The following is a 27,697-nucleotide window of genomic DNA, read 5'->3' on the forward strand; positions in this document are numbered from 1 at the left end:
TGCCCAAGTTCTCCAAGCTGCTGTTAGATTTGGCCATAGAAAATTGCTGATAATTTCCTGTTTTAAACCTTCTGAAATGGGCATTTTGCCAGAGATGGGACTCGAGTGGTAGAACACCAGCTGAGTAACCCAACCAAATGAGTGTGAAGTCTTGAATTCAAATTCTGTAACAGGAGAAAAAAAATGAAGTGAGCTTGCCCATGGGGTAGGGGGAGGGGATGTTGAAAGCCAGATACTGAGACACTGTGGCTTATGCCTATAATCTTAACCACTCAGGAAGTGGAGATCTGAGGATCTTGTTTGAAGCTAGCCTGGCAGATAAATCTGAGACTCATCTCTGATTAACTAGCAGAACAGCTGGAAGTGCACTTGTGGCTCAGGTGGTAGAGTCCCAGTCTTGAGTAAAAAAGCCAAACTGGAACATTAGGCCCTGATTCAAGCACCAGCACTCAGACACACATGCACACATGCACACACAACCCTCATGTGGAGCAGGGAGCAGCCAAGTGTGACAGATGCTAGGTATCGATCGATTCCTTTTAGTATTTACATAGGATGCCCCGACACGTCAGGAATTTTGGAGCATGCATAAATGTTTCTGGAATCATCTAGCAGAAGCTGTTGCCAGGGAGGGGTTTGTGTATTGGGAGCAGGTTTTTTCCTTCTTCGCACCTGTCCTGGTTTGTGTTCCTGTCCTCGGCTCCTTTCTGATCTCAGGAGCATGCATGGGGAGCTGTGTAAATTCCACGGTGGAGAAATTCAGCTCATGGCCAGGCACCAGTGGCTCACACCTGTAATCCTCACTACTCAGGAGTCTGAGATTGGAGGATCTCAATTCAAAGCCAGTTCAGTCAGGAGAGTCTGTGAGACTCTTATCTCCAATTAACCAACAACAAAAGGCCAGGAATGGAGACTTGAGTAAAAATGCTCAGGGATAGCACCCAGGCCCTGAGTTCAAGTCCCAGGACTGCCCCCCCCCCAAAAAAAAAAAAAAAAGAAATACAGTTCACGAGAGCCAGCCGCAGTCCAGTTTTGGGACGAGATGGTCAGCCTTCAATGAAGTCTGAAGTTTCCAGTTTCCTGTGCACTCTGTCCTGAATCTCAGCCTTAGCCCAGGTGGCCAGGTCAGCCATTTTGGGGCCTGCGCTGGCTCTGGGCCTCAGCCTCCTTGTGTGTGTGTGTGGGGGGGGGGCGGGGAACGGGGCGGTGGCAGAGTGGCTGCTGTGGCTGCCGTGCCTGCCTGAAGTCACTGGGCTCACTGGGCTGGCCCCTGGTCCCTGCGCCGGCTCACCTGCCTTTCCTGTGCAGATGCGGAGCTGGGCCTTCCCGTGCGGCCCTCCCTGGAGAGCCTCCTGGCTGCCAGCAGCCACATGCTGAAGGAGGTGTTGGACAGCCCCTTTGTGGACCCCCTCAAGAACCTGCGGCTTCCACGGGAGCTGAACCCCAACAAGAAGTACAGCTGGATGCAGAGGAAAGAAGAGCGGGTGAGCTGTCCTGGCAGTTTGGCAGTTGGGGCGTCTAGAAGTGGGGGCCGCCTAGCTTGGGGTGGTGAGCATCTTGACCTGAGTCTAGTTCCCTTCACGGACGGGCTCTGTGGTCCTGGACAGAATTGCTTTCCATCTCTGAGCGTCAGTGGTCATTCTGGTCAAGTGGCATGGATTGGGAAGAGAGCATTCTAGGAGCCAGGTTTGACTCTGCCCTGTGCTACGCGTTGGGCTTTGAGCAGGCACTGCCCCCCCTTGAGCCCCTGGACACAAATACCTTCCATCTTCATTAACCGAGTCCTCGCACTGGGTGAAGCGCCGTTTTTCCTCTGTGTCCTGCTGACTTGGTGCTGACACTGCCCTGCCAGGCTGGTATTTGGGGAAGGAGGCTGGAGGCTGAACCCGTAGTTATTAGAGGACGTGGTAGGATGCGAACTGGGGACTTTGCAGCCATCTCCATGTGTCTTCATGCCTCTCCTTTCCTCCCTGATGTCTGCCAGATGTACGCCATGAAGTCGTCGCTGGAGGACATGGATGCCCTGGAGCTGGACTTCCGGATGCGGCTGGCCGAGGTCCAGCGGCAGTACAAAGAAAAGCAGCGGGAGCTGGTGAAGCTCCAGCGCCGCCGGGACTCGGGGTGAGTGCAGACTGGCTCGTTGGGCAGTGGCAGGCAGGCAGGCGGGCCTCGGGGTTGTTAGGTCAGGTGTGCGTGGACCAGAGTGAGTGGTGTGTGTGCAGCTCTTGTACCCTCCACGCCCCGCCTGCTCCACGCTCATGGCCCAGCCTGTGATTCTTTTTAAGGGACAGGCACGAGGATTCCCATAGGAGCCTGGCACGCAGAGGCCCTGGCAGGCCACGGAAACGGACCCACACCCCGAGCGCCCTGTCGCCCCCCTGCAAGAGAGGGAGGAGCCACAGCAGTAGCGGAAAGTAAGGCTGGCCCCTCGGCGGGTCGGGGACTGGCACCGAGCTCAGAGGGGAGGAATAGGGCCCCCAAGGTGCCTACATGTGGGCACCAGGAGGCCTCAGGTCCCTGAGGCTCTGACTCCTGGGCCAGCAGCTCCGGGAGCCCCGCCTGCCACCTGGGCCAGGAGGAAGGGCGAGTGAGCGAGAAAGTGAGCGACTTAGGGGAACAGAGCTCGGAGGACCTGGCTGGAGAGAGGGTCCCGCGGTAGGCCTAGGCCTGCCTGCCCACAGCCAGGGACTGCTTCCTGCTCCCTTCTGTGCCCTCCTCCCTGCCATGGGGCTGCCCAGAGGCCAGTCCTGCTGGAGTTGGGTCGTTCCTCCTCGTGCAGTCTGTCGTTTAGTTCCCTCTGCTGAACGAGTCTCTGTCCAGGGCCGCTTCCTCCAGCCAGGAGGGCTAAGGGTCCCTCTGCGGGCTGGGGCACCGCGGGGACCATGGTGGTCTTCAGTGCCAGCTTTCCCTCCAGGGCTGGGGTTCTGTCCCAAGTGGCTTTGGCCTTCCCTGGGTGCCATTAGAGGGGGATGGAGGAAAGAGGTGGGGAATGTAGCAAAGGCCCCAAGGGCGGGTGGACAACAGGCAGCCTCAGGGACTCCAGAGGGTGCAGGGCAGGATGGCATCAGATCTTTTAGGAGCAAACGGGTGCCCTGGTGCTCCAGGACTTAGCATTAACCTCCTTGGATGCTCCTGACAGGAGAAGAACAGGGAGCAGCAAATGCCACAGCAGTCAGGGTGTGGGGAAGTGGCTTTGCGTGCATACCAGTGTGGGGGCTTGAACTCAAGGCCTCACACTCTTGTTGAGCTTATTTATTTCTTTAGTTTTGGCTCACGACTGGCTCTCTACCACTTGAGTCATAGCTCTACTTCTGTTTGTTTGTTTTTTTCCTGGTTAATTTGAGTTAAAGAGTTTCATGGTTTTGTCTGCCTCTGGTTTTAAGATCCTCAGATCTCAGCTTCCTGAATAGCTAGGATTACAAGTGTGAGCTACTGGTGCCCGGCTCAGATCAGCTTCATCTTATTTCCTTTTGCCATCCTGGTGGATTTCCTTGGCATTTATGATCCTTGTTTTTGGCATATTTTGGTGAAACAGTATTTGTTCAAGGGTGTGTGTGTGTGTGTGTGTGTGTGTGTGTGTGTGTGTGTGTGTGTAAATGATTGCATGAAAGGCCAGCAGAGGATGCTAACTTGAAAATTGCATTTCTCAACCCACCCCCCACCCCCCTTCACATTCTGCCTTATTCACAAGTATTCCAGCTTTCTAATGCTGTAGCTTCACAAGATCTGGTCACCCTTGCATCCATCCCTGCCCTTCCATATTCCGCAGCACAAACTGCAGGGGCTCACAAAGGGCAGACCCCTTCCCCTCCTCCTGTTGCTGATCAAATGGTATGTTTGGGTTTCAGGTTGAGCAAATCCCTGCTGACGGCAGATGACTACGAGCTGGGAGCAGGGATAAGAAAGAGGCACAAAGGATCGGAGGAGGAGCATGATGTCCTCATGGCGATGGGAAAAGCCAGGGGGAGGAACCAGAGCTGGGAAGAACATGAAGCCTCCTCTGACTTTCTAAGTCAGGTCAGTAACCTAGTTTTCCCTCTCCACTACAGTCCTGGGGTGGAGAGATAGAGTTATTCCTGAGAGTTCCTGTTCCCTTTGGAGACAGACCCCTGCTGCTAACAGACACTGGGAGTATGGCTGCTGTTCTAGTTGGAGGGAGAATGCTCCAAGAAGATCTGGTACCTACCTATCAAAGGAGCAGCCTTAGTGGTAGCCATTGAACTATAAAAGCCACATCTATTTTATTTAATTGAGTAAGTTACTGCATATATTTCACAGTACACATTTGAACCTTCACAATGATGAAAATCACCATTCTACTCTACGTAGCTGATGAAGTCTATGAACTTTTAACAATCAAACCATTTACTCTATTTTGGGTGATATGTACATTACTTTCCTTTTGTTTAGTAACATCTGTTCTCTCTCTTTCTTATTCCCTCCTTCCCATCCCCACCCATGAGTTTCTTAGTTCACTTTCATCAATGTCTGATGTAGCTGATGGTCCCTTCTGTTATATTACTATTATTATTTTCACCCACTTTCTACTTATTCTGTGCCCTCCTCCCAGCTTCCCTCAGGTGTAAAAACTACTCTTACTTATATGCTTTATGACCCTCTGCTTAAGTCAAACAGGATGATTGTAAGTTCTTACCCAACTAATGCAATTACTCTGTTGTTTAACAGTATAATTGTTTAATGAGTAGCTTCTCCATCCTATAGTTGTAAGAAGCAAGGGCTTGATGCCATTGTAATTTCTTCTGCGAATTCTCCAGGGGTAATGGAGTGAGAGCCAACTCCCTTGATTTTTCTGATTCTGCAGAGCACTGAAACCATCCACCAAAGGCCCTGGTATCTAAATGCTAATGTTCCTTGTCAACCTTCCTCATAAACCCCCATGCAAAGAGGCTGTGTTGGTTGATTTGGTTACTAGAGAGGAATGTCCACATCCTGGCAGGTTGGGGGTGGGGGGTTGTTGGGCCCAAGTGGAGAAATAGAGCCAGTTTTTGTACATCAAGATCTTTTTTTTTAACTCCTGAATTGCGGTGAGGGATGCTTTTGTTGTTTAAATGACACCCTCCCTGCTTCCCTCCTTTAGAAATGCTACCTGATTCCAGCAAATAGAGATTAACATGTTGAAATGCAGGGCATTGATGGCTCTGAAACTGCACATTTCACTTCAGTAAACGACTCCAGTCGACGATAGACGTGCAAGCAGGAATTTAATCTGTGAAATCTCTAATTATTCTTTCTGCTTCAGGCATCCAAGGCACACTCCAGGCATTTTCTTGGCAGCTTTAGCTTGTTTCGTTGGACAGGCTGGTTTTAGACTGTGCGGTCTCTTGTGTCAGCTGTTGTAGGTGGTTTACAGATAAGCAGATCAAGCCAGGCTCTGATCTCAGTTTTCAATCATCGTTCTCTCTCTTGATCCAGCTGCCTTCTCCAGGCTATTGGGCAGCTCTGCTTGCTAGGAGGCACCATCCAGGGCTGTGAAAAACTAGTGCCTATAGCAGTTAGGACCAGTGGCATCTATTTGACAAGTGGTTCCAGGCCTTGGTTATGGGCTGAGGCATTTTGATAAGTGTATTTATTGTATGCCTTAGTTTACCTTCAGAATAATCCGTTGATACCCAGATGCCAAGCTTCCCACGTAAGAGTGTAAGGATTGAACTAAAGCAATTTTTGGAGGCCAGGTTTGTCAGGATACTACACTGCTTTTTGTTTCTGTTTTTTCTTTTTCTCTCCAAAATGTCTTAAACTGTGACCCAATTTGCTTCTCCAGCTGAAAATTAAGAAGAAGAAGATGGCCAGTGACCAGGAACAACTGGCAAGCAAGCTAGACAAGGCCCTCTCCCTCACAAAGCAGGACAAGTTGAAGTCGCCCTTCAAGTTTTCGGACCCCTCTGGGGGAAAATCCAAAAGCAATGGGGGCTGCAGCAGGTTCTTGACTTCTTATGACAGTCTGCTGAGCAAGGACAGGAAGGCGCTGGCCAAAGGCCTGGGCCTATCTTTGAAATCCTCCAGAGAAGGGAAACACAAAAGGGCTTCCAAAGCCAGGAAGATGGAGGTGGGGTTCAAGGTCAGAGGCCAGCCCAAGTCGGCCCATTCCCCCTTCGCCTCGGAAGTGAGCAGCTACTCCTACAGTAAGTAGCCGACGCCTATTGCCGCCTATTGCCTTTGGGTGGCTACTCCTCTCCCTTCCTATTAATCTCTGTGCCAGCCTGACTTTGCGTGCTCTTTTTAGGCTGGAAGTGGGTGCACTTGAAGCAGGAGTGCTTGTGATTGGCGGATGCCATGTTGAGCTTATGCCTGGAGACTTCTGATTGGCAGGCAGGACATCTCTTTGCCCGCCTCCAGTTCCCAGAAGGTTTTCCTCAACACCACCTCCCATACATTGAGTTCATGGCTGGTCGCCTAGAGAGGCCTGGAGTGCAACTGCTCTTGGGTGGGCTAACGGAGCCTGAGGTTCGTGGTGGTCCTTGTGCTGGGCCTGCAAATGGTAGCTTTCTCAGGCCTTTTTTCATTGTCTCTGACAGTCCTGCTAGTAGCAGCCATTATTTTATCGTTGACGGCAACATCAGGGGTTGAGGGACGAGTGTGTGCCTGAGTAGTGATGGTCCAGCCGCTGTTACATCTGGTTCTGCCTGGCACCTGCCACGGTAGCCCTGTCCCTACTCAGGCTCTGCCCAGTGTGGTAGGTCGTGTGCTATTAAGCCTGCAAAATTGAGTCGTTGCTTGGTGGTCTGAGGAATGGAGGAGTTTTGTTTTGTTTTCATTTGAATGGAGATGACTGTTGTGATGTGCCTGGGAAGATGGCCCTCACCCAGCTGCCACCTGGCCGAAAAGAGCTGCGCACTGGCGTCTGTATTTTGGGGACCACCTGCCCAGGAACGGTGGGTACCAAGTGTGACTGCCGCAGGAAGGCAGGGGGCCCTCTCCAGCCGCTGGTGTTTATTCTGGGAGTCTCTAGGCCCAGGTAGAGTGGAAAGCTTGCGGGTTGAACCACAACTCCACTTCCAAGTTTTTGCTGCTTAATTGGAGGGAACATAAGAGTCTCAGGGACATTTCTTCTAATGGAGAAGAGCGTCAACTCTCAATCTCCTGGGTTACAGATGTGAGCCACTGGCTTTGTCTGGGTCTGGGTTTTTGCTAGTGTGTGAGGGGTGGGGTTGGGGGCATTGGATCTTGAGTGGGAAATGGACACCATGTAATGAGGTGTGTGTTTTTTGCTTTTCCTGTTTATTTATTTATTTTTTGGTGCCAGTTCTGGAGCTTGAACTCAGGCTTGAGCGCTGTCCATGAGCTTGTTTTTGCTCAAGGCTAGTGCTGTAACTCTTGAGCCATAGCTTCACTTCTGGCTTTTACCTACAAGACTCTCCTGGACTTTCTTGCCCGGGTTGGCTTTGAAGCATTGTTAGAGTTAGCTTGGGATGTTGAGTAATGACACCAACTCAAAAGGAACTTGGCAAGGCAAAGTTAACTGCTGCAGAAGAGGGCTCCATCAGCCAAAAATCTGGCAAGCAAGCCAGCAAGCAGGTTGCTCCCTTTTTATCCCTAACCCAGTAGGCTCTGCTCCTCTGCTCACATTGGCTGAGGCTTGTACTCACAATCTGCACATGGATGCAGCTTAATTAACATTATGTAACTAAAATTCAAGGAGCTTCTAACAGGATGTCTTAATTAAAGTACTCAGGAAAAGGATGGGTGTAACTAAGCTGTAATTAACAAGGGTCAAGCCACCTGGCCCAAGTAGGAACTCTCCAGAAAACCTTCCTCTCAAGATGAACAGAAAGGAAGCAAACTACTTTGGTAAAAAAGACAAATTTTTCTCACACCATGATACTCAGATCTCAGCTTTCTGAATAGCTAGGATTACAGGTGTGAGCCACCAGCACCTGGCTTCATTCCTTCTTTTCTATCCTTTCCCTCTCCCCTTTTGTGTCTATATCATCTTTTCCCTTTCTCTTCTGACCGGGTGGTCTCTTTGGCCCAGACTGGCCTTGAACTTGAGATCATCCTCCTGCCTCAGCTTCCTGAAAGTTGGGATTGCACATGTGTACCGCCATATTCAGCTTAAAAGATTTCCTGTGGGGGCTGGGGATATAGCCTAGTGGCAAGAGTGCCTGCCTCGGATACATGAGGCCCTAGGTTCGATTCCCCAGCACCACATATACAGAAAACAGCCAGAAGCGGCGCTGTGGCTCAAGTGGCAGAGTGCTAGCCTTGAGCGGGAAGAAGCCAGGGACAGTGCTCAGGCCCTGAGTCCAAGGCCCAGGACTGGCCCAAAAAAAAAAAAAAAAAGATTTCCTGTGGGTTCTATACCTGGTACCCAAAAAAGAAAAGACAAAAACAATAGGTTTTTTAAAAAAATTTTTTTAGGATATCCGCATTTTCCTCCTTCCTTTCTTTTCTTCCTTTTCCTTTTCTTCTCATCTTTTTTTGCTTTTCCTTCTTCACTTTGGTGGTTGTATTAGGGTTCGAACTCAAAGGCCTCATTCTTACTAGGCAGCTGGCTCTGCTACTTGAGCCAAGGCCTCAGCCCAGGCATGTATTTCTTTCTTTCTTTTTTTTTTTTTTTTCTCTAGGTTGGTTGTGGAGCTTGCTTGAACTCAGGGCCTGGGCCCTGTCCCTGAGCTCTTCAGCTCAAGGCTAGCCCTCTACCACTTAAGCCACAACGCCACTTCCAGTTAATTGGAGATATAGCTTCAGGGACTTTCCTTCCTCAGGCTGGCTTTGAACTGTGATCCTCAGATCTCAGCCTTCTGAGTAGCTAGGATTACAGGCTTGAGCCAACAGTGCCTGGCCTCCAGGCATGTATTTCTTAAGAAAATGAAAGTGCCTTTGGGCTCAAATTTAGAACATCACCTGTCTTCCAGGGATCTTAAGAGTGCTTGTGTGAACCGAGAGCTGGGTATGGCTTCTGGTATAGGGTTGCTGGTGTTTTGTTGCAGTGTTGTGAGTGGGTGGGTATGTCGTGGACTAGTGTGTCTTCAAGATGTGCCTTGTATGCCGGGACATGTGAGAACACCGTAACTCCAAGGTCCTCCACATCCAGGTAAATGTGGTCAGGCAGCACTGCCCTTGGGCCATGATTGGAGGCCAGGGAAGCAGGACTGTGATAGAGACTTGCTGCAGGGGATGGAGTAGAGAATGGTACCTTGGTTTGCAGGTCACGTGTGGCATGCCTAGTTGGGTTCTCATGGGGGGCCATGTTGATTGTTGATGATAGCCATCTCTGGCCCGTGATGTGGCCACTGAACGGAGAATGCACAGGAGGGAGAGCTGTGGTGCCTTGGCAGGCCTCGACTTACCTGCTGCAGTGGGGCTTCGGCTCATGGACAGTGGGGCTGTCAAGAAGCAGCCGGGTATGTCCATCCCTTCGCCTGTGTGCACGTGGTTGCTCTTGGCCTGGGAGATGGCAGGTGTTCCTAGAAGGATTGCTGCACGTGTGAACCCTCTCCTGCTGGGCGTGGGTTTTTACCAGACTAAGAGATTATGGGCTTGGCTGTGGAGCTCTTTTATTTCTGGTCTTGCCCAACAAACACAGTCGTAAAACAGACTGAAATGGTGCAGGTGTTGGCTGATTCCACAGGATCAGAGCGATAGCCCCCCTTCACAGGCCCCACCCTACACCCCAGGAAAGTTTCACATCTCTGGTTTTTAGAGATGTGAGTGGGCCAGAGCCTTACGCTGAGCCGGTGACAATGTGGTCAGGAGGCTCTATGGAGAAGAGGACCGGGGGAGGCCCTGAACGTCGCATTCATTGGTCTAATTCTCACCCTGCCACTGTGCTATTGCTAGTAGGGCATTGGGAAGAGATGAGTGTCATGGTGCCCTTCCCCTCCTGGGCCATGTCCCTCCCCAGGGGAGCCTCGAGACACTGCCATCTGGTGAGAGGTGGAAAGGAATCAGGTATGGTGGCCTCCAGGATCCTGAGAGAATCCTCCCTCAAGAGAATGAGGCTCAGGGGCTCTGTTCTCATAGGGGCCGGAGAGGCAGATGTCACGCAGGCTGCGTGGCACTCGTGCTTTCCTCCCCTGGCCAGGAGGAGAGCGGGGCACCACAAGAGGCCTCCCAGGGCCAGCGGGTACTTGGCCCTGTGTTTTGGCATGCCCTCAGAAGCACTGATGATGGTGCGGCAGAGCCCTGACCCCCTCCTCCTGCACCCGTGACTTACTGTGCCAAACCACTTTGACTACAGATACGGACTCTGAGGAAGAGGATGACTTCCTGAAGGACGAGTGGTCTGCTCAAGGCCCCTCCAGCTCCAAACTCACCTCCTCCCTCCTGTGCGGCATGGTGGCCAAGAACAGCAAGCCAGTGGCAGGCCCTAAACTGACCAAGAGGGGCCTAGCATCCCCCCGAACTCTGAAAGCCAAGGCAGGTGCTAGCAGAAAGCAGCCTTTCTGCTTGCTGCTTCGAGAAGCTGAGGCCCGCTCCTCCTTCAGCGACTCTTCGGAGAACTCCTTTGACCAAGGTTACTAGCTCCAAACACACAGTCCCTTCCATGTTTTAGAGTGAGAGTGAGTGGGGGAAAGAGAGAGTGAGAGCGAGAGAGCGAGAGAGAGCGTGCACAGCAAGGATGGCTGCAGATGGACAGCCGTCTTGGTCTTTGGCAGCGTAGTCTGCCCTATGCCCCATTTTTTATTTGATTTTTATTTGTACTGTTACCATCTTAATTTCATCACTGGCTGGCTCTTTTGCAGCCTCACACTGACTGGCTTTTAGTCTTCACTCTCCCCCTTCCTCATAACTTGCCCCTGCCCCTGCCCCTGCCCCAAGGCTCTGTGCCTCTCTGAACCCTCCCAGGCAACCACAGGCCGGGTTGGGCACTGTCCCCTGGCGCGGGCCGGAGGAAGCTGCCCAGGAGAGTTTTGTAAATGGACTCCTGTCAGTCGTGTGGGCGTGTGACTTGATGTTTGTACCGCGATTTTGGTAATTCCAAGCTCTATTAAACATACCAAGTTCATTTTTAACTAAACTGTGTACCTTGTCTCTCTTGCTGTGTCCTTACTAGACATTAGGTTGATACTTTCCCCCATTTGTTGCTCCCCTCCTCCCTCCTGATCCTTTCCCCACCCTACCTCAGAGGGAGTAGATGTGGGGGACCATTCCTTTCTATTACTCAAGTATCCCTAGTGGTCCCGCATCCATTTCTTTTTTGTGTGTACGTGTATATCTTTTTATTTTTTTCAAAGCTGCTTGTTTGTGGGTTCTTTTAATTTTTTTTTTAAGTTTTCTTAAAGCTTCTCCTGTGACTCACCAGTGGTTAAAAAATATTAACCAACCCAACACATGGCTTTTAACTGGCATTTCTGCTTGGAAGGGCGTGGAGGCAGCTCAGGTGCAAGGCCCTTTGCCATCCTTGATTTTCATGGTTGGATTTAGAAATGGCTAGCTTCTTTGGGACATAGTGTTATGGCTATGATTCCCCTGCCTGGTGTGGCCTGGGCTTAGCCAGGAGTCCAAAAAAAAACAACAAAACAAAAACCCATGTATGTGACTGCCAAGATGGTTTTGGCTGCCAATTCTCCAGCATGAGCCTTGTAGTCTGCCTTCAGAAACATCAGAGCCCTCCAAAACCCTTCAACCAGAAATGTGAGAATGTTCTAGGCTTTTGTGGTTTTGCTTCAGGGTGGATTCCCTTTAGAATCAGACCATGGGGTTCGCCAGAGCCTTGTGTAGCATCCCAGATATCACCTGCTCCCCAAGGAAGGCCCCGGGTGGGCTGGGAGAATCACAGTGCACCTGGACAGGACCTGGCATGGGCCCCTGGGATCAGGTCAGCCCGCCCTCCACTTCCCAGTCTCCTCCCCTCCCAGACCTTCTGTCCAAATTGGCACAGGTGGCTTTCGGGTGATCGTGAAGTGGTACGAAGGGAGCACGGAGCTGGGGCCCTGTGGGCTCCTCCTCCTGGGCTCCTGGCACTTCTGAGCCCACGCAAGCTGGGCCACAGAGAGAGGCCACGTGTCTACCTGCCAGTCTCTGTCCCAGGTCTCCCTTCTTTTGTGGATGACTCTGGCCTGGCTCTCCATTTCTACTCTCTGACCTGGGCTCCCCAACACACCCACATTTCGGAGTTCTACCCTTAACCACATCCCACAGACAAGTAGGTAGCCCTCCTATCCCCCTAGACTTCTCAGAAAGGGGTCCCGGCTACAACAGTGCTAGTGGGCAGAGCCCAGCTAGGGGAGCGATGGGAGGAAGGGAAGCGGGGGGGTGGGCACAACTCCCCCATCTGGGTCCCTGCATACCAGGCAGATCATTGGTGAGGTCTCAAGGGATATTTTGGTTAATAGGGCCTTCTTGCCCCCCTGGTACTAAACACTTAATTGGCTTGGCTTTTTCTAGTGTGTCTGCTTTCTCCTCCCAGCAGCTTGACCATACCTCCACCCTTGACCCCTACCCATGATGCTTTGAGTGTCTGTTTCGGTCTCTTGCATTTACCCTCATGCTGCACTTGGACGCAAAGCGAAGGCTGGGAGTAGGGCAGACGGCGCAGCGGGTAACTGAGCTTGGGGTAGGCAAAACCCTTTTCTTTCTGCCCTCTCTTCACCTCCCCTCCTTGGGGTCTGTCCCCACTGGGTCTGCCAACAGCAGAAGCGTTTTGGCTTGTATTGGGTTTGGGAAACCAAACAAAATAGACAATAGCCTATTTATTAGCCCTTGCCCTGAGTCAAGATCTATTTTTTTCTTTTTGTTTTTTTAATTATAAAAAGGTGTTTCTTTATTTTGGGTTATTTTCTTTGTTACTGTTTTGGTTTCTTGGGCGGTTCATTATTTTTATTTTTATTTTTTTGCATTTCTTTGGGTGCCTTCGGGGTTTTTCTCCCCCTCTGCCTTGGCAAGTCTGTGGACTAAGGCCACAGGAGAATTACAGTGCACCTGTGGCAGGTGATTCACACTTTCTGAAGGCCACGGTGTTGGGATTGGCCTACTTGTGGCTTTCTGGGTTCTGACATGGCCACTGCGGCTCCCAGAAATCCAGAACTGGCTGCTGGCCTAGCTAGACTCCTTCTAGAAAATTCCACACCTGAGCAACCAGGGCAGGGGGCTTTGAGGAGAAATAGCTGACCCTCATCCCAGTCCGCCACCCTCTTCCTTCCCCTGCCCAAATTGGCCAACCCCGGGGTGGGGGTCCTGCCGGGGGACCCAGGTGCTGTCAAGTCTGCCTACACTTAGCCTGCTTTGCCGCTGTGGCTCACTGGGGCGGAGACAACCATGTGATGTCGCAATGTGAATGATCGCAAGTGTGCACTGCTCGCCCGTCCCCTGCCTGCCCTGCTGGCCTCCCCAGCCTGCTTCATCCATCGCTGCGCTGCCCACAGGAGCCCCTCCCCCTCATAGCCCGCCCCCTTGGCTCCTCCTCCCTCTCTCCACCTGCTCTGGGGCTCCCCCTCCCAGGCTGGCTCAGTAGAACCCCACACTCCTTTCCTTGGATGAGGGGACATAGCACCTCTCTTTGGGCTGTACTTTTGGCCACTAGTTGCTTTTTCACTGAGCAGTTGGCTTGGGGCTTTGGCAGAGGAACGGGGACTTGATTTACCCATCTTTCCTTGTCCACTTATCTTTCTCTCTTCACCTTTTTCCTGGTCACCTGTCTGGCCCCAGAGTATGTGTGTCCTGCTACTTCTTGTGGGACATAGTTCCCTTGCAAGCTCCCTGGGTCCTGCCTGTGGCCACAAGCTCTCCATGCCCTTTGCCCACTTCCTCAGGGAAAGTCAGAAGGGAGTTTGTACTTCAGACGCTGGACCAGCATGGTAGCACACGTCCGTTATCCCAGCACTTGGGAGGCAGAGGCAAGAGGACCTTGAGTTGGAGGCTAGCCTGATTTTGAGACCCTATTTTATTTCTGATGGAGGCTCTGGTTCCATGGAGGTCACAATGTCCTGGCCTTGCTTTTCCTTACTGCCTATGTCCTGGCTGCCTGCACTCAGGACAGCAGTTCATGTTGCTGAACCTCAGTTTCACCCCTCAGAGGTGCAACCTGGGTCAGGCCACAGACCACCTGCCCCAGAGCTACGCTTTGTAGCTCCCAGGAACAGTGTAGCTCCTGTGTAGGTGACAGGGAGTCACCTGCTTCTTCCCATGCTCCTGTTTCTGTCTGTCTCTCTGTCTCTCTGTTTCTCTCTCTCTCCTCTTTCTTTGGTACTGGGACTTTTGAACTTGGGGCCTCCAACTTGCTCAGTTTGCTTGGTTAGGGGCTGGTGTTCTGTGCCTCCAGTCTAGCATTTTGCTGGTTATTGAAGATAAAAGCTAGTGGCGGGGCTGGGGATATGGCCTAGTGGCAAGAGTGCTTGCCTCATATACATGAGGCCCTGGGTTCAATTCTCCAGCACCACATATACAGAAAACGGCCAGAAGTGGCACTATGGCTCAAGTGGCAGAGTGCTAGCCTTGAGCAAAAAGAAGCCAGGGACAGTGCTCAGGCCCTGAATCCAAGCCCCAGGACTGGCAAAAAAAAGAAAAAACAAACTAGTGGGCTTTTTTCTGCCTAGGCTGGTCTTGACTTCAGTCCTCCAGATCTGAGCCTCCAGAAGTATCTAGGATTACAGGCATGAACCACCAATATACCCACCTGATCTTTTTAATGTAGGTGTGTGCGGGGGATACCTCCCACACAGGCCCCTCTTGTATGTTCCCTCTTAATTGGGAAGGAGGGCCACCTGGGGCTCAGGAGGAGCACAGCCTGCCTATCCTTCAGGCTTCCCAGCATGGGGAGTCCATTTTCAGACCTACTTGGGGTTAGAACCATGGTGTCTCCATTCTCTGCAGAGCCACCAAACTCCACCTTCCCCTGCCACGGACCCCATGCCTCGGCCTGCAGCCTGAAGCCCACCCTCTCCCTCCTCCTCCTTTCCTTTTCCTCCTCTCCTGCCTCCTTCCTTGGCCTCCATGTTTACGTCGGTGTGTGTGTTGTGTTGTGTGTGTGCGTGCGTGTGTGTGTGTGTGTGTGTGTGAGACCGTGGCAAGCACTGTCTCCTGTCTTTGTCTGTGTCTGTCCCCCGCCCACAGCACAGGTGCGTGCATTGTTGGAGCTCCCTGCCCAGAAGTCCACTTTGATGCCCAGAGCCACTGCCCCCCTCTGGGCTGTCCAGAATGCCCATGTACCTGGCTCTGATTGGTGGATGCTTCAGGCCATGGGTGGGGCTGGGGGTTGGTTCTGGATCCTTCCCCATGGTCCATGGTGAGGACAGAGGGTGAGGTTGGAGTCAAGTGGTTGCTCTAGCCTGGGACAGTTGGTGTGGTGGAAGGGAGGGGGGTGGTTGGTGCACACCCAGGCCGGGCCCCTGACTTGCTCCCTATTTTCTGCATGCCAGATGAGAGCTCAGAAGACGATGACGAGGAGGAGGAGGAGGAGGATCTGGAGGAGGAGGAAGAGGAGGAGGAGGAGGAGGAGGAGGAAACTGGCAATGGTGGCTATAGGCTAGGCCCCCGAGAGCGGGCTCTGTCGCCAGGCCTGGAAGAGAGTGGGCTGGGTTTGCTTGCACGTTTTGCAGCCAGCGCCCTTCCCAGCCCCACAGTGGGGCCAGCCCTGTCAGTGGTCCAGCTGGAGGCCAAGCAGAAGGCCCGCAAGAAGGAGGAGCGACAGACGCTAATGGGTGAGTGTGGCAGGGCTGCTGCTTCGAGGTGGGTACTGCAGGCCCATCACCCATACGAGGAAACTGAGGCTCAGAGATGGTGGGAGCAGGGCAGCTCTGCCCCGAGCAAAGCAGCTAGTGACAGGGCCTCTGAGTGACTTCATGTAAGCACGGCCCTGTGTTGGGTGTCCTGGAGACCCTCACCCAGCCTTGGGGACCAGAGATCTGGGAGCTGGGTCAGAGGTGTCCTTCTGCCAACACAGTAGTTTATGGGAAATGAGCGTCTCACAGACATTCCTGCCCTGGCTGGCTTCCAGTCGCAATCCTCAGATCTCAGCCTCCAGAGTAGCTGGGATTACAGGCGGAGCCCCCAGTGCCTGGCCCTTCTGTTTTCTTGGCATATAATTTGCAGCTGTTTCCCCATTTCATAAGGGAAGAGATGATGGTTTTGATAGGAACTTGATTCTTTTCCAGAAGACACTAAAAGCTGAAGCCTCTCTAAACACTACTTGCGTAACATCTAATACATTTTGATATATTACCACGTTTTTCAGTTATGTGCTCTAGTTGCCCTTGTGATTTCTACTTAGGCCAGATGAAAAACATTTAGAAAACCATTGTTTATTTCCCAGATGTTTAAGAGAAATTGCCTGATTATCTTACTGCTACTGTTGTTGTGTATGTGTGTGTGCTGGTCTTGAGGTCTGAACTCGGGACCTGGGCGCTTTCACTCAGTTTTTGTGCTCAAGGCTCATGCTCTACCACTTGAACCACATCTCCACTTCCAGCTAGTTGCTGGTTCATTGGAATCTCATGGGCTTTCCAGTTCTGGATGGCTTTGTACCGTAATCATCAGATCTCAGGCTCCTTAGTAGCTAGGATTATTATAGGTGTGAGCCATTAGTGCCTGGCTTATTACTATTCCTTCATGATTGGAGAACAGACTTGGCGATTTTTATTTATTTACTTATTGCCAGTCTTGGGGCTTAAACTCAGGGCCTGAGAGCACTGTCCCTGGCTTCCTTTTTTTTTTTTTTTTTTGGCAGTCCTGGGGCTTGGACTCAGGGCCTGAGCACTGTCCCTTGCTTCTCTTTGCTCAAGGCTAGCACTCTGCCACTTGAGCCACAGCGCCACTTCTGGCCATTTTCTGTATATGTGGTGCTGGGGAATTGAACCCAGGGCCTCATGTATACGAGGCAAGCACTCTCGCCACTAGGCCATATCCCCAGCCCCCCTGGCTTCCTTTTTGCTCACAGCTAGCACTCTACCACTTGAGCCATAACACCACTTCCAGCTTTTTCTGTTTATGTGGTGCTGAGGAACTGAACCCAGGGCTTCATGCATGTAGTAGGCAAGTACTCTAAGCACTCTACCGCTAAGCCAAATTCCCAGCCTATATAATTTTTATCTTTTAATTTGAAGCCATGCATGTTGGTCCATGCCTATAAACTTAGCTGCTCAGGAGACAGATCAGAGGATGGAATTTCAAAGCTATGGCTCAGGTGGTAGAGTACTAGACTCGAGCAATAAAACCTCAAAGACAGCACCCCTGCCCTGTGTTCAAGCTCCAGGATCAACCCACACACACATTTTTTTTTTTTTTGAAGGGAAGGCATTTCCTAGTAAATATTTTGTACACTTCATAGATATAGTCACAATCGGTATACTATCTTACAAGTGTTCGGAAAATGGAGGAGAATGGAAAAGGAATAGGTCGCACTGGATCTTCAACAGGCAAGGACTGTTTATTGAGGAACAGCGAAGGGGCACAGACCTTCCTGTTGGTTTGGAGATTGTGCTCCTAATGGGATTTTGGGGTGGGCTTAACAAGGAAATAGAAAACAGAAAATGGGTTCTGGTCCCAGGGTGATGTCCTTGACCAGCCCCACAGTGGAATGTTCCACCCAGGGTGAGGGGCTGTTGTCCCCTGGGGACCAAGGGTGGTGCCCTCTGGCCCAGCCTAGATTGGAACTGCCTGAGGACAGGCTGGTGGTCAAGCTTGTTGTCTTGTTTGACCTTGGAAATGAGGCAGGAATCAGTCCTTCCACAAGTATCATATTTTACATACCTGGTATTTTGCAAATATATAGTTAGATGACTAGGTGTAATACTTTATAAATACCACTCACCTCAAGGTGATCAGTTATGTCTAGATTTATGCCTACCATTTTCTTATCCCATCAGTTTGATAGAGGATAGATGTTAAAATGGAATTATGGTTGCAGAATTCTGTGTTTCTCCTTTCAATTCTCCCAAGTTTTCTTCACACGTCTATAGCTGCTATACTAGGTACATACATGGTGTTTTGGTTGTGGGGCCTGAATTCACAGCCTGGGCACTGTCCCTGAGCCTGTGTTGCAAGAAGCTGATCAGAAGTATGAGGGGAAGGTGGAGGAGGAAGGAGGAAGAGTCTGGTGTCCCACAGTCTCCTCCTTCAAGGGCACACCCCCAATCATCTAACTTTCTTCCATTAGGCCCCACTCCTTCAGAGCCACTGCCCCTCAGTAGTACCACACTAAGGAACTGTAAACGTTTACCTCCTGAGGCCTAAGGAGGAAATGTCAGATCTAAACTCAAGCAGGTCTCAGGTCTCCTGCTGTTGTCTCCCTAGTCTTAATTTGATTCCCAGCAGGGACAGCAGTATACCTGGTGTGGACAATGTATTTGCATGGATTCTTCACATTTCTCTTGATTATGAGCCATTATTACTTGGATGCAGTCCCTCTCTCCCCCCTCATTTGTTACCATCTAACCAGTCTCTGAACTCATTCATCTATTCAGCATTTAGGTCCCTTTTGTGAATTTATTCCTTTTTTTTTTTTTTAAAGAGCACCAGGGTTTGAACTCAGGGCATGGTGCTTACTAGTCAGATACTGCACTCTTAGACTTCTTCCTTCAGTGAATTTCTCATTTCCAAAGCTGCAGTTTGTAGTTCTAGGATTTAGTTCTTTTCAGCCCATTCTTTTTTTTCCAGTGCCCTGCTCCCCCCCCCCCCCGCCTTTCTTTTTTTTGCTAGTTCTGGGGCTTGAACTCAAGGCCTTGAGCACTGTCACTGAACTTCTTTTGCTCAAGGCTGACACTCCACCACTTGAGCCATAGCTCCCCTTCTGGCCTTTTCTGTTTGTATGATACCAGGGAATCGAACCCAGGACTTCATGAATGCTAGGCAAGCACTCTACCACATTCCCAGCCCTCTCTGCTGGCCTTTTAAATTTCTTTAGAGAAGTTTGCAGGTTTCCTTTTACGTCTTCAAGGACATTTGTGATATTCAGGGTGAATTCTTGTCTTGTTTCTAATGCTGGCTTCATCTCAGTATAAGGCAACTGTTTTTCTTTTCTGTCTAGCATGTGTTGGGCACCATCTTGATTTTTCATCTGCTGAGTAATTTTTGGTTGTGTACTAGGCATTGTGGAACTCAGGGCCTGGGCACTGCTCCTGAGCTGCTTTTGCTCAAGGCTAGCACTCTACCACTTGAGCCACAGCATCAGAATTTTCTGAGTAGTTTATTGGAGATAAGAGTCTCATGGGCTTTTCTGCCCCAGCTGGCTTCGATCTGTAATACTAAGATTTTGCCTCTTGAGTAGGTAGGATTACAGATGTGAGCTCCTAGTACCTGACTAGTATTTATTCTCTTTCAGCTGACCTTGCCTTGATGGGGGTCAAGCTCCAGATTCTGTGTTTTTGGTGGAGGTTACTGTGGACTTGGTTGAGATAGGTTTCTGATGTTCTCTGGGCTGCTTTGGGTCACCTCTTATGTGTGAGTCCTTTCAGAGTGTGGGTGAACAGAAGCTTGTGGTTCTATCTTTTCATTCTCTTACTTCTAGGCGTCTTTTTCCTGCTTCCTCTTAGTGTTTTGAGACAGGATCTTACTGTGTACCCCAGGGTGGCCTGGAACTTGTGGTCTTTCTGCTTCAGCCTCCGGAGTGCTGGGATTACAGATGTGCACCGCTACCATGCTTGGCTGGCTCATCCCTGTTTTCTGAGCTCAGGAGGATATTTCTTTCCCACATGTGCCCCACATTCCCTACTGTCTGTGCCAAAAACACTAGTAAGAATTGGGGTACAAGGACAGGGACAAGGAGTCACCCGTGTAACACTGTACTCCTCTTCCAACTGGGCCTTCCCTGTCCCAGTGTCACCTACTCCCCATTCACACCTTCGATGGGGCTGTGCATCCGGGGGTCTAGCTGTTGTTGGTTGGGTTCTCATCCCTTCGCACTCAGGCCTGAAGTCTCAGTGCCTCCCAAGACTCCTTGCGGCTCCCTGTGTTGTAGTTCTGCCAACACGAGATGAACAGGATCGGGGGTCCTGCTTGCCCTTGAGGGGAGGGCCTGCTGTGGGCACCAGGGTGGTCAGGCTGCCTGCTGTCCCAAGGGGGTCTGAGAGCTGGAATTGAGCCGTGGTGTCCAGGCTTGGGTTCTGGGAGCCCTCGGGCAGATCTCTGGCCTTGCCTGGGGCTGTCACCCCAGTAGGCTGGCACTGACACCCCATCCAGAGTCTGGCCACCAGCTCCTCGCTTGATACTTGTGCTGAACACTGGTGCTGTGCCAAGCTTAGCGGAGAATCACCGGAGACCCTTGGAGAACTCAGGGAGCCACTCCTGGGAGTGGGACAGGCCGGATAGGTCCAAGATAGGAGATGGGACAGTGGCAGGTGGCCATGAATGAAGGGGACACCCAGGAGCTAGATGTGTTCTTGGCATAGCAGAGTTGACATCCCTGGTTGAGGTTGGGGGAGCCATGGAAGGGAAGCCCGGAGTTGAGAGAGCAGGGAAGACGTGAGGTGTGGGTTAGAGCTGGAAGCTCTGCAATCAGAGATCACTTGTCCCCAGACTCAGGGTAGGGGAGGCCGTGATGGGCATGAAGGCCTGGCCTGGCAGGAAGTAGGGCTGGCCAGCAATCAAGGAAGGGGAGAGGCCTGGCAGAACGTGGGACCGCCCAGCACTAAGGATTCGGGGCTTTCCTACGGGCTTCCCCATCTGCCTCCCGCGGGCCACCGCCCTGCAGGTGGGCACCTCTCCCCGTGCACCTGTCGGCTTGGGGTTTCCAGGGCCTCCATGGGAGGGGCTTGGGCAGCCCAGGACCGTGAGGTTTCCAGAGGGGGTCCAGGGTGAGGGGCTGGGCACAGGCAGGGCAGGGACAGGTGGGCCCGGGCAACACTCACACCTCCCCATCTGGGCCTCAGTTTCTTCCCTGGAAGCAAAAGAGAAGCTCCCCCCCCCTTCCCAGAGTGTGGTCCTGGGGCCTGCTGGGTAGAAGAGGGCCCCCCTCCAAAGGTGCAGCCCACAAGCCCCGTTCCTCCCCCTATATCCAGGCACGGAGTTTGAGTATACGGACTCAGAGAGTGAGGTCAAGGTGCGCAGACAGTCGCCTGCCGGGGTGCTGCGGCCCAAGAAGGGGCTGGGGGAGCCGGGCCCCCCACTGCCTGCGCCCACCACTGGTGCCCGTGGCCCCGGCCCCACCAGCCCAGACAAGACCAAGCTGGCACCGGAGAAGGGGCGCAAGGCCCGAAAACTGCGGGGCCCCAAAGAGCCGGGCTTTGAGGCTGGGCCTGAGGCCAGCGACGACGACCTGTGGACGCGGCGCCGCAGCGAGCGCATCTTCCTGCACGACGCCAGCGCCGCGGCCCCCACGCCCAGCATTGCACCTGCGCCCAGGGCCGCCCGCGCCAAGGCCGGCGCCCCCAGCCCGCGCAAGGACGCCGGCCGAGCCAAGGACAGGAAGGACCCTCGTAAGGTAGGGGCCACGGGGAGGGTCCTGGGGATCCCCAGCCTTGGCGAATCGCTTCTGTGTCATCTATGCGCCCGTGTTTGCCAGTGTGAGCCCAAATTAGTCAGCTTCCTGTGACTGGAATATAACACACAGGTGTGACGGGGCATGCCTGTAATCTCTGCATTTGAGAAGCAGAGGAAGGAAGGTCATGAGTTCAATGTCAGCCTGGGAGAATGAGACCTTGTCATGTTTTTTTTTTAAGAGTGGTTTGTTTTGCTAGCCAGGTGTTCTCTACCATTTGAACACAGCTCAGCATTTTGGAAGTTCCAGGACAAGATCAACTGGCCTGTGTTGAGGCAGGAGCAGGAGGTAGAATGCAAGCCAGGGAGCAGAGGGCCAGCAAGAGACTGGGTTTCCTGAGTGCCCTTGAAAGGCGTCCCCTCCCCATGACCTGGGGCCTCCACTAGGCCACGCCCCCTGGAGTTTCTGCCTCCTCCCCAAACACCATCCTGAGAACCAAGCCACCTTCACACTCGGGGGACCCTTGGCTATCTCGTCCCCGCATGGGAAAGGGGAACTATAGGAACAAAACTGTCACCCCCTTGTGACTAGGCCTGTCGCCCTGGCCCCACCAGCCCAGACAAGACCAAGCTGGCCCCCAAGAAGCTGCAGGTACTCCGTGTGGCACCGTGAGATGATTATTTTTGTTTTTGATGGTGCTAGGGCCAAGGCCTTGGGCATGCCAGCAAGTGCCCAGCCCCCAAGTCATGGCCCAGAGCCATGTCCCCCACCCCTACTGCCACCTTGGCCTCAGGAATCCTCTCCCCCCTCTCCCTCCCTGCCTCTCCCTTTGTCACCCTTCTTTCTTTCCTTGGCAGAAGCCAGCCTGGGGCCCATTTTATCTTCTGGGTGGTGTGGCACTGTGCCCCACAGCTGTATATGGGCTCTCTGATGGGTGGCCTGTAGTTGGTTTCCAGATCTTTCCTTGCTGGCAGGCCCATGGGTGGGTGAAGCTTTGGGCTGCCTTCCACCCACATGCAAGGGAACGCTTGTCCATTCGGGGTACCTCTGAGGTGCTGGGGATGGGAGACTCTGGGAGCCATGTGGGTGGGAGTGTGCACTGTGGCTGGACAATGAGGCCGGGCTGGGGTGGCCATTGTGGGGATTGGGGGCATCATTTAAAGGGGGTCAGCAGGCCCATTGCTGGGGGTGCTTACATGACACCGATCACACTGCTACACAGCAAGGGTGGAGCCACAGTACAGTACAGTACAGTACAGTAGCTGTGATAGGATTCCTTTTGCCTCATGCCCCTCCCTCCTTTGTCTTCTCTTCATCTTCCTACCTCCATCTGCCAAGTACTGGGATTACAGGTGTGGACCACCATACATGGCTCAAGGCAGGATTTCTGGACCTGTGTTTAAAAACATGAAGCACTGGGGGCTGGGAATAGGGCCTAGTAGAGTGCTCGCCTCGTATACATGAAGCCCTGGGTTTGATTCCGCAGCACCACATATATAGAAAAAAGCTGAAAGTGGCGCTGTGGCTCAAGTGGTAGAGTGCTAGCCTTGAGCAAAAAGAAGCCAGGGACAGTGCTCACGCAAAACAAAACAAACACTGGGCTAGGGGTGCAGCTCAGTGGTAGAATACTTCCCTAGCATGCATGAATCCCTGAGTGCTATCCTCAACACCCCAAAAATCCACAAGCAAATAAAAATGTGTATAAATGTGTATGTGTAGCCTTCAGGTTTACCTCGTGGACTGTTCCAGAAGGACACATCAGGATGTTGTTGGAGAGGAATGCACAACATGCATGTATATGATACAAAAGACAATTTATGTACATTATCTTTTTGTTTTGGAATAAGGAACATAAAGTATTAGAATAATGGAGAGGCTGGAGGAGTGGCTTGGCGGAGGCATGACTGGGTGGCAGAACATTTGCCAAGCAAGCACAAGACCCTGAGCAAGGCAAAAGAGGAAAGAAAATCTAGAGTTAAAGACAGAAGCACATGAGGCTGGGAATGTGGCTTAACGGTAGAGTGCTTGCCTAGCATGCATGAAGCCCTGGGTTCTACTCCTCAGTACCACATAAACAGAAAAGGCCAGAAGTGTTGCTGTGGCTCAAGTGGTAGAGTGTTAGCCTTGGACAAAAATACTTGGGGACAGCACCCAGGCCGTGAGTCAAAGCCTCTCAGGACCATCACTAAAACACCCTCCAAAATGAGAACACTGAAGGGTACCAGGCGCCTGGTTCTTCTGCGTAGGGTGTGGTGTGTTGGGGCTGTGTGGACCTGCCAGAAGGCAGGACTGAGGGCCTGGCCCTTTGTTGCCTTCTGAGAGCTCTGCTTGCTATTTCTGCAGAAGAAGAAAGGCAAGGAGGCCGGGCCCGCCACCTCACTGCCAGCCCCCCGGGTTCCTGCCCTGCCTCCTGATGCCAGGGCCCCACATGCTGGGCCCTTGGTGACTGCGAGGAGGAGCAAGGCCAAGCCCAAGGGGAAGGAGGTGAAGAAGGAGGTGAGGCCCCCAGGGGGTATGGGAGGAGGCAAATAGGGGAGGCCACAGCCAACTGAGCGGCGCAAGGCCTGTTGGGCCACTAGAACAAGCGTTCCTTCAGGGGGCAGAGGGAGCTGTTCCCTCAGGTTCATCGTGCATGGCTGGAGTTGTTGCCTCAGTTTCCCCAAGGAGGAAACCCAGGTGTCCGCTGTGGCAGCACCATGTACGGAGTGCTGAGTGGCCTGGGCCACTGTGCATGCAGCAGGTCCCCCCTGTAGCCTGGCTGGCCCAACATGGCTCTGGGTCCCTGGGAGGGTCCCCTGCAGGGCAGGACCCTGAGCCTTCTCCTCAGCCCTCTGTCTGCCGTGTTCTGTGGCTAGAACCGGGGCAAAGGCGGGGCTGTGAGCAAGCTGATGGAGTGCATGGCTGCTGAGGAGGACTTCGAACCCAACCAGGACTCCAGCTTCTCTGAGGATGAGCACTTGCCGCATGGCGGGGTTGTGGAGCGGCCCCTGACTCCAGGTGAGTGTCGCTGTTGTGCTGGGAGGGGCTGGCGGGGTTCTTGGGGGGAGGTTAGACCTCAGCAGGTGTGAGGACCGAGAGTGGGGCACCTTCAGCCAACAGAAAAGACGCCAGTTGAGCTCTGGCTTAGTGAAGCTAAAGGGTGACGTGGGGGACAAAAAGCACAGGCAGGGGTAGGGCTGAGCCAGGAGGCGGGACCGGGTAGGGGGCAAACATTGGGGGTTCCTAAAACTGTGGTCCTGGGATAGGAGAGACCACACATTGGGCTTTGATGGCCTTCCTTCGGGGTCAGTTGGAGGGATGGTGGTGATAGGATGGGGCGGAGCCAGGGCAGCCCTGAGGGCAGGCAGCCAATCACACTGCCACAGAAGTTTGGGGTCTGCAGAGTGCAGATGCCTGAGCGGTCACCCCACGTGACGGGGGACGAGGCGCCTAGGCCCGGGACCTGCTGTGTGTCAGGTAGTGCCTGGTTGACTGAGAGTCAGTGGTCTCTGGATGCGCAGGGGCTTGAGAGTGGAGGGGAGCAGGGTGTGGGAAGCCCCCTCTCTGCCTGCCTGGCCCTGCATGACTGGCGTCTGCCACTTGTTGTTTGGTCAAAGTGAGCGCCACGACCATGCCTGGCATCAAGCTTGGTGCAGGCAAGGATGCAGAAGGAATCCCTCACCCCCAGACCTCACAGCTGTCTGGATCTTCATAACATATCAGGAAGACAGGGCCCACTTGGAGGCTGGGGGAGGGCTGTGCGGGGCAGTCAGGGTGTGGGGGGGAGGGTACTGAAGAGAAGGGGGAGGCGGGGGGAAAGTGGACCAAAGGTGCCAGCGGTCTGGGTGGGCCAGGTGGCTCACGGGGATCGCCTGCGATCTTGGGGACACCTCGGAGGGGCAGAGGAGGCTGCCAAACTCACACCTCTTCCTGGGTGTGCACTTTGGTTTGGGCAGTATTGAGGGCCACCAGGCTCACTCAGGGTCCCCTAGGTGCTCTGTCCTAGAGCTGACTTGGGGGCCACCAAGTGGGCCTGTGAGGAGAGAGGGTCTCCCTGGTGCCTTCTGCTGTGCTCAGCCTCGCCTCCCCTCCCCCCTCCCCCAGCACCGCGTTCCTGCATCATTGACAAGGACGAGCTGAAGGACGGCTTGCGCGTGCTCATCCCCATGGACGACAAGCTGCTGTATGCAGGCCACGTGCACACCGTGCATTCCCCGGACATGTGAGTTACACGCCGCTCTGGGCCCGGGGAAGGCAGACCCCAGCCTAGCAGGCTCTGTGACTCCTCATTTTGCAACTGAGGAAACTGAGGCCAGGAGGAGAGAGAATTTGCCCCTACTACCGAGTGCTGGTGGCTCTCACCTGGGATCGTAGCTACTCAGGAGCTGAGATCTAAGGATGACGGCTCAAAGCCAACCCCAGCAGAAATGTCTCTGCGGCTCTTTATCTCCAATAAACTACTCAGAAAAAGCTGAAAGTGGCACTGTGGCTCAAGTGGTAGAATGCTAGCCTTGAGCAAAAAGAGGCTCAGAGAATAGTGTTCAGGCCCAACTTGAGTTCAAGCCCCAGGACAGGAAAAACAAACAAAAAACAGAATTCCTCTACTTACATAGCAAGTCAATGACCTCAGGATCTGGGTGCTGTGCCCCAGGACTCTGGCTGTGCTGATGATGCTGGGTTGGGGTCCCTCTGGTCAATGTTACCTCATACATGTTTCGTTCCCCACAGATACCGCGTGGTAGTGGAGGGTGAACGAGGGAACCGGCCCCACATCTACTGCCTGGAGCAGCTGCTCCAGGAGGCGGTGAGGGGGAAGGGGAGGCAGGATGGGGGGCGGGACCCGGGCTGGGGGAGTAGGGGATGGACATGACTTTGTTCCTGGCCACCACCCGGGGCTCAATCCTACATTTCCTCTAGATCATTGACGTGCGGCCAGCCTCCACGCGTTACCTGCCACAAGGGACCAGGATTGCTGCCTACTGGAGCCAGCAGTACCGCTGCCTATACCCCGGCACTGTGGTCCGAGGTGAGATGCCTCCCTCCCAGCATGACCCTGGGTCTAAACGAGTGCATTCTGGGTGGATTTGTTGGGTCCTCCAACCCAACTCTAGTCTTAGACTTTTCCTGACTCACATAACAAAGTGATGGACTTTTTCTGAATGGCAGGATCCAGGAGCCGTATATTCCCTCCCTCCTCACCTCCCTCTCTCCCTCCCTGCCTCCCTCCCTCCCTTCTCCCCTCTCTCCCTTCCCTCTTCCCTCCCTTTAGCCAGTCCTGGGTCTTGGACTCAGGCCTGAGCACTGTCCCTGGCTTCTTTTTGCTCAAGGCTATAGCACTCTGCCACTTGAGCCACAGCACCACTTCTGGCCATTTTCTATATATGTGGTGCTGGGGCTTCATTTATACAAATCAAATACTCTACCACTAGGCCATATTCCCAGCCCTATTCACTTGCTTTCTGTCCACAGCAAGCCTGTGGCCTCTGCTGGGTAGGCAGGTCCTTGAACACTTCAGTACATCTAGTCAGGAGAATGGCTAGCACTCTAGGTGTCCGCACCTGGGTGTTAGTGTGAACTGAAGTTCTCGGTGACCCTCTGTGGTGAGGCTGAAGCTAAGGAGTTGCCTACAGCATCTGGTCCATATGTGTCTGCTACAGTCCAAGCCTTAGGACATTCAGCTGGGACAATGTGTTTCCCATCTACCAGTCAGCCTTGGGTTTTTTTTTTTGTTGTTGTTTCTTTGTTCTGCCAGTCCTGGGGCTTGAACTCTTTTTTTTTTTTTTTTTTTCTATTTATGTGGTGCTGAGAAATTGAACCCAGGACTTCATGTATGCTAGGCAAGCACTCTACCACTAAGCCACATTTCCAGCCCCTGTCAGTCATTTATTACCAAAACCTTGTAAGTCCTGTTAACACGGTAGGTTTTCTCTAGGATTCTGGTCTCCTGGATCTTCCTGTCCTCAGAAACCGGGAGGGGTGGCTGCTCCTCAAGCCACTCAAGGGATTCCTGGAGTCGCGTAGCTTTTCCTGGCTGGCAACCTGAGGCTCTGGCCATCCTGTGTGCCCCACCCATGTCTCTCCTTGGGTGCTGTCATTGTGGCTCTCCAGAAAGTCCATGGAAAATAAGTATCTCCAGGGCTTGCTGAACACCATCTCTGTATTCTATCCTTACCCACCCTCCCTCCCTCTCCCCCTTCTCTCCCCTCTCTCTCTTCTCCCCCTCTCCCTCTTTTCCTCCCTCTCCCCCCCTCCTCTCCTGGCCTGAACTCTGGATCTGGGAACTCTGCCTGAGCTCCTTTTTGCTTAAGGCAAACACTCTACCACTTGAGCCATAGCACCATTTGGGGCTTTTTCTGAGTAGTTTACTGGAGATAAGAGTCTGATGGACTTTCCTGCCCAGGCTGG

At 52.8% G+C, this 27,697-nt stretch overlaps 1 protein-coding gene across 6 annotated transcripts in view; it reads left to right on the forward strand.

Annotated features, from left to right (window-relative positions):
* Tnrc18 (trinucleotide repeat containing 18) overlaps window positions 1–27,697 on the forward strand; it is a 75,885-nt gene that overhangs the window by 40,002 nt on the left and 8,186 nt on the right. For 3 of the 6 annotated variants that reach the window (XM_048329938.1, XM_048329943.1, XM_048329940.1), the window contains 13 exons: window positions 1,309–1,484; window positions 1,985–2,121; window positions 2,286–2,414; window positions 3,849–4,017; window positions 5,783–6,143; window positions 10,202–10,477; window positions 15,321–15,602; window positions 20,895–21,316; window positions 23,657–23,809; window positions 24,169–24,310; window positions 25,397–25,514; window positions 26,021–26,096; window positions 26,210–26,318. In XM_048329938.1, coding sequence (XP_048185895.1) covers window positions 1,309–1,484; window positions 1,985–2,121; window positions 2,286–2,414; window positions 3,849–4,017; window positions 5,783–6,143; window positions 10,202–10,477; window positions 15,321–15,602; window positions 20,895–21,316; window positions 23,657–23,809; window positions 24,169–24,310; window positions 25,397–25,514; window positions 26,021–26,096; window positions 26,210–26,318 — 2,550 coding nt within the window. Of the gene's footprint in view, window positions 1–1,308; window positions 1,485–1,984; window positions 2,122–2,285; window positions 2,415–3,848; window positions 4,018–5,782; window positions 6,144–10,201; window positions 13,691–15,320; window positions 15,603–20,894; window positions 21,317–23,656; window positions 23,810–24,168; window positions 24,311–25,396; window positions 25,515–26,020; window positions 26,097–26,209; window positions 26,319–27,697 lie in introns of those variants that run through there. The other 3 variants (XM_048329945.1, XM_048329947.1, XM_048329952.1) reach the window with 2 other exon arrangements.

The sequence above is a fragment of the Perognathus longimembris genome, chromosome 1, assembly GCF_023159225.1.
Source record: "Perognathus longimembris pacificus isolate PPM17 chromosome 1, ASM2315922v1, whole genome shotgun sequence".
NCBI lineage: Eukaryota > Metazoa > Chordata > Mammalia > Rodentia > Heteromyidae > Perognathus > Perognathus longimembris.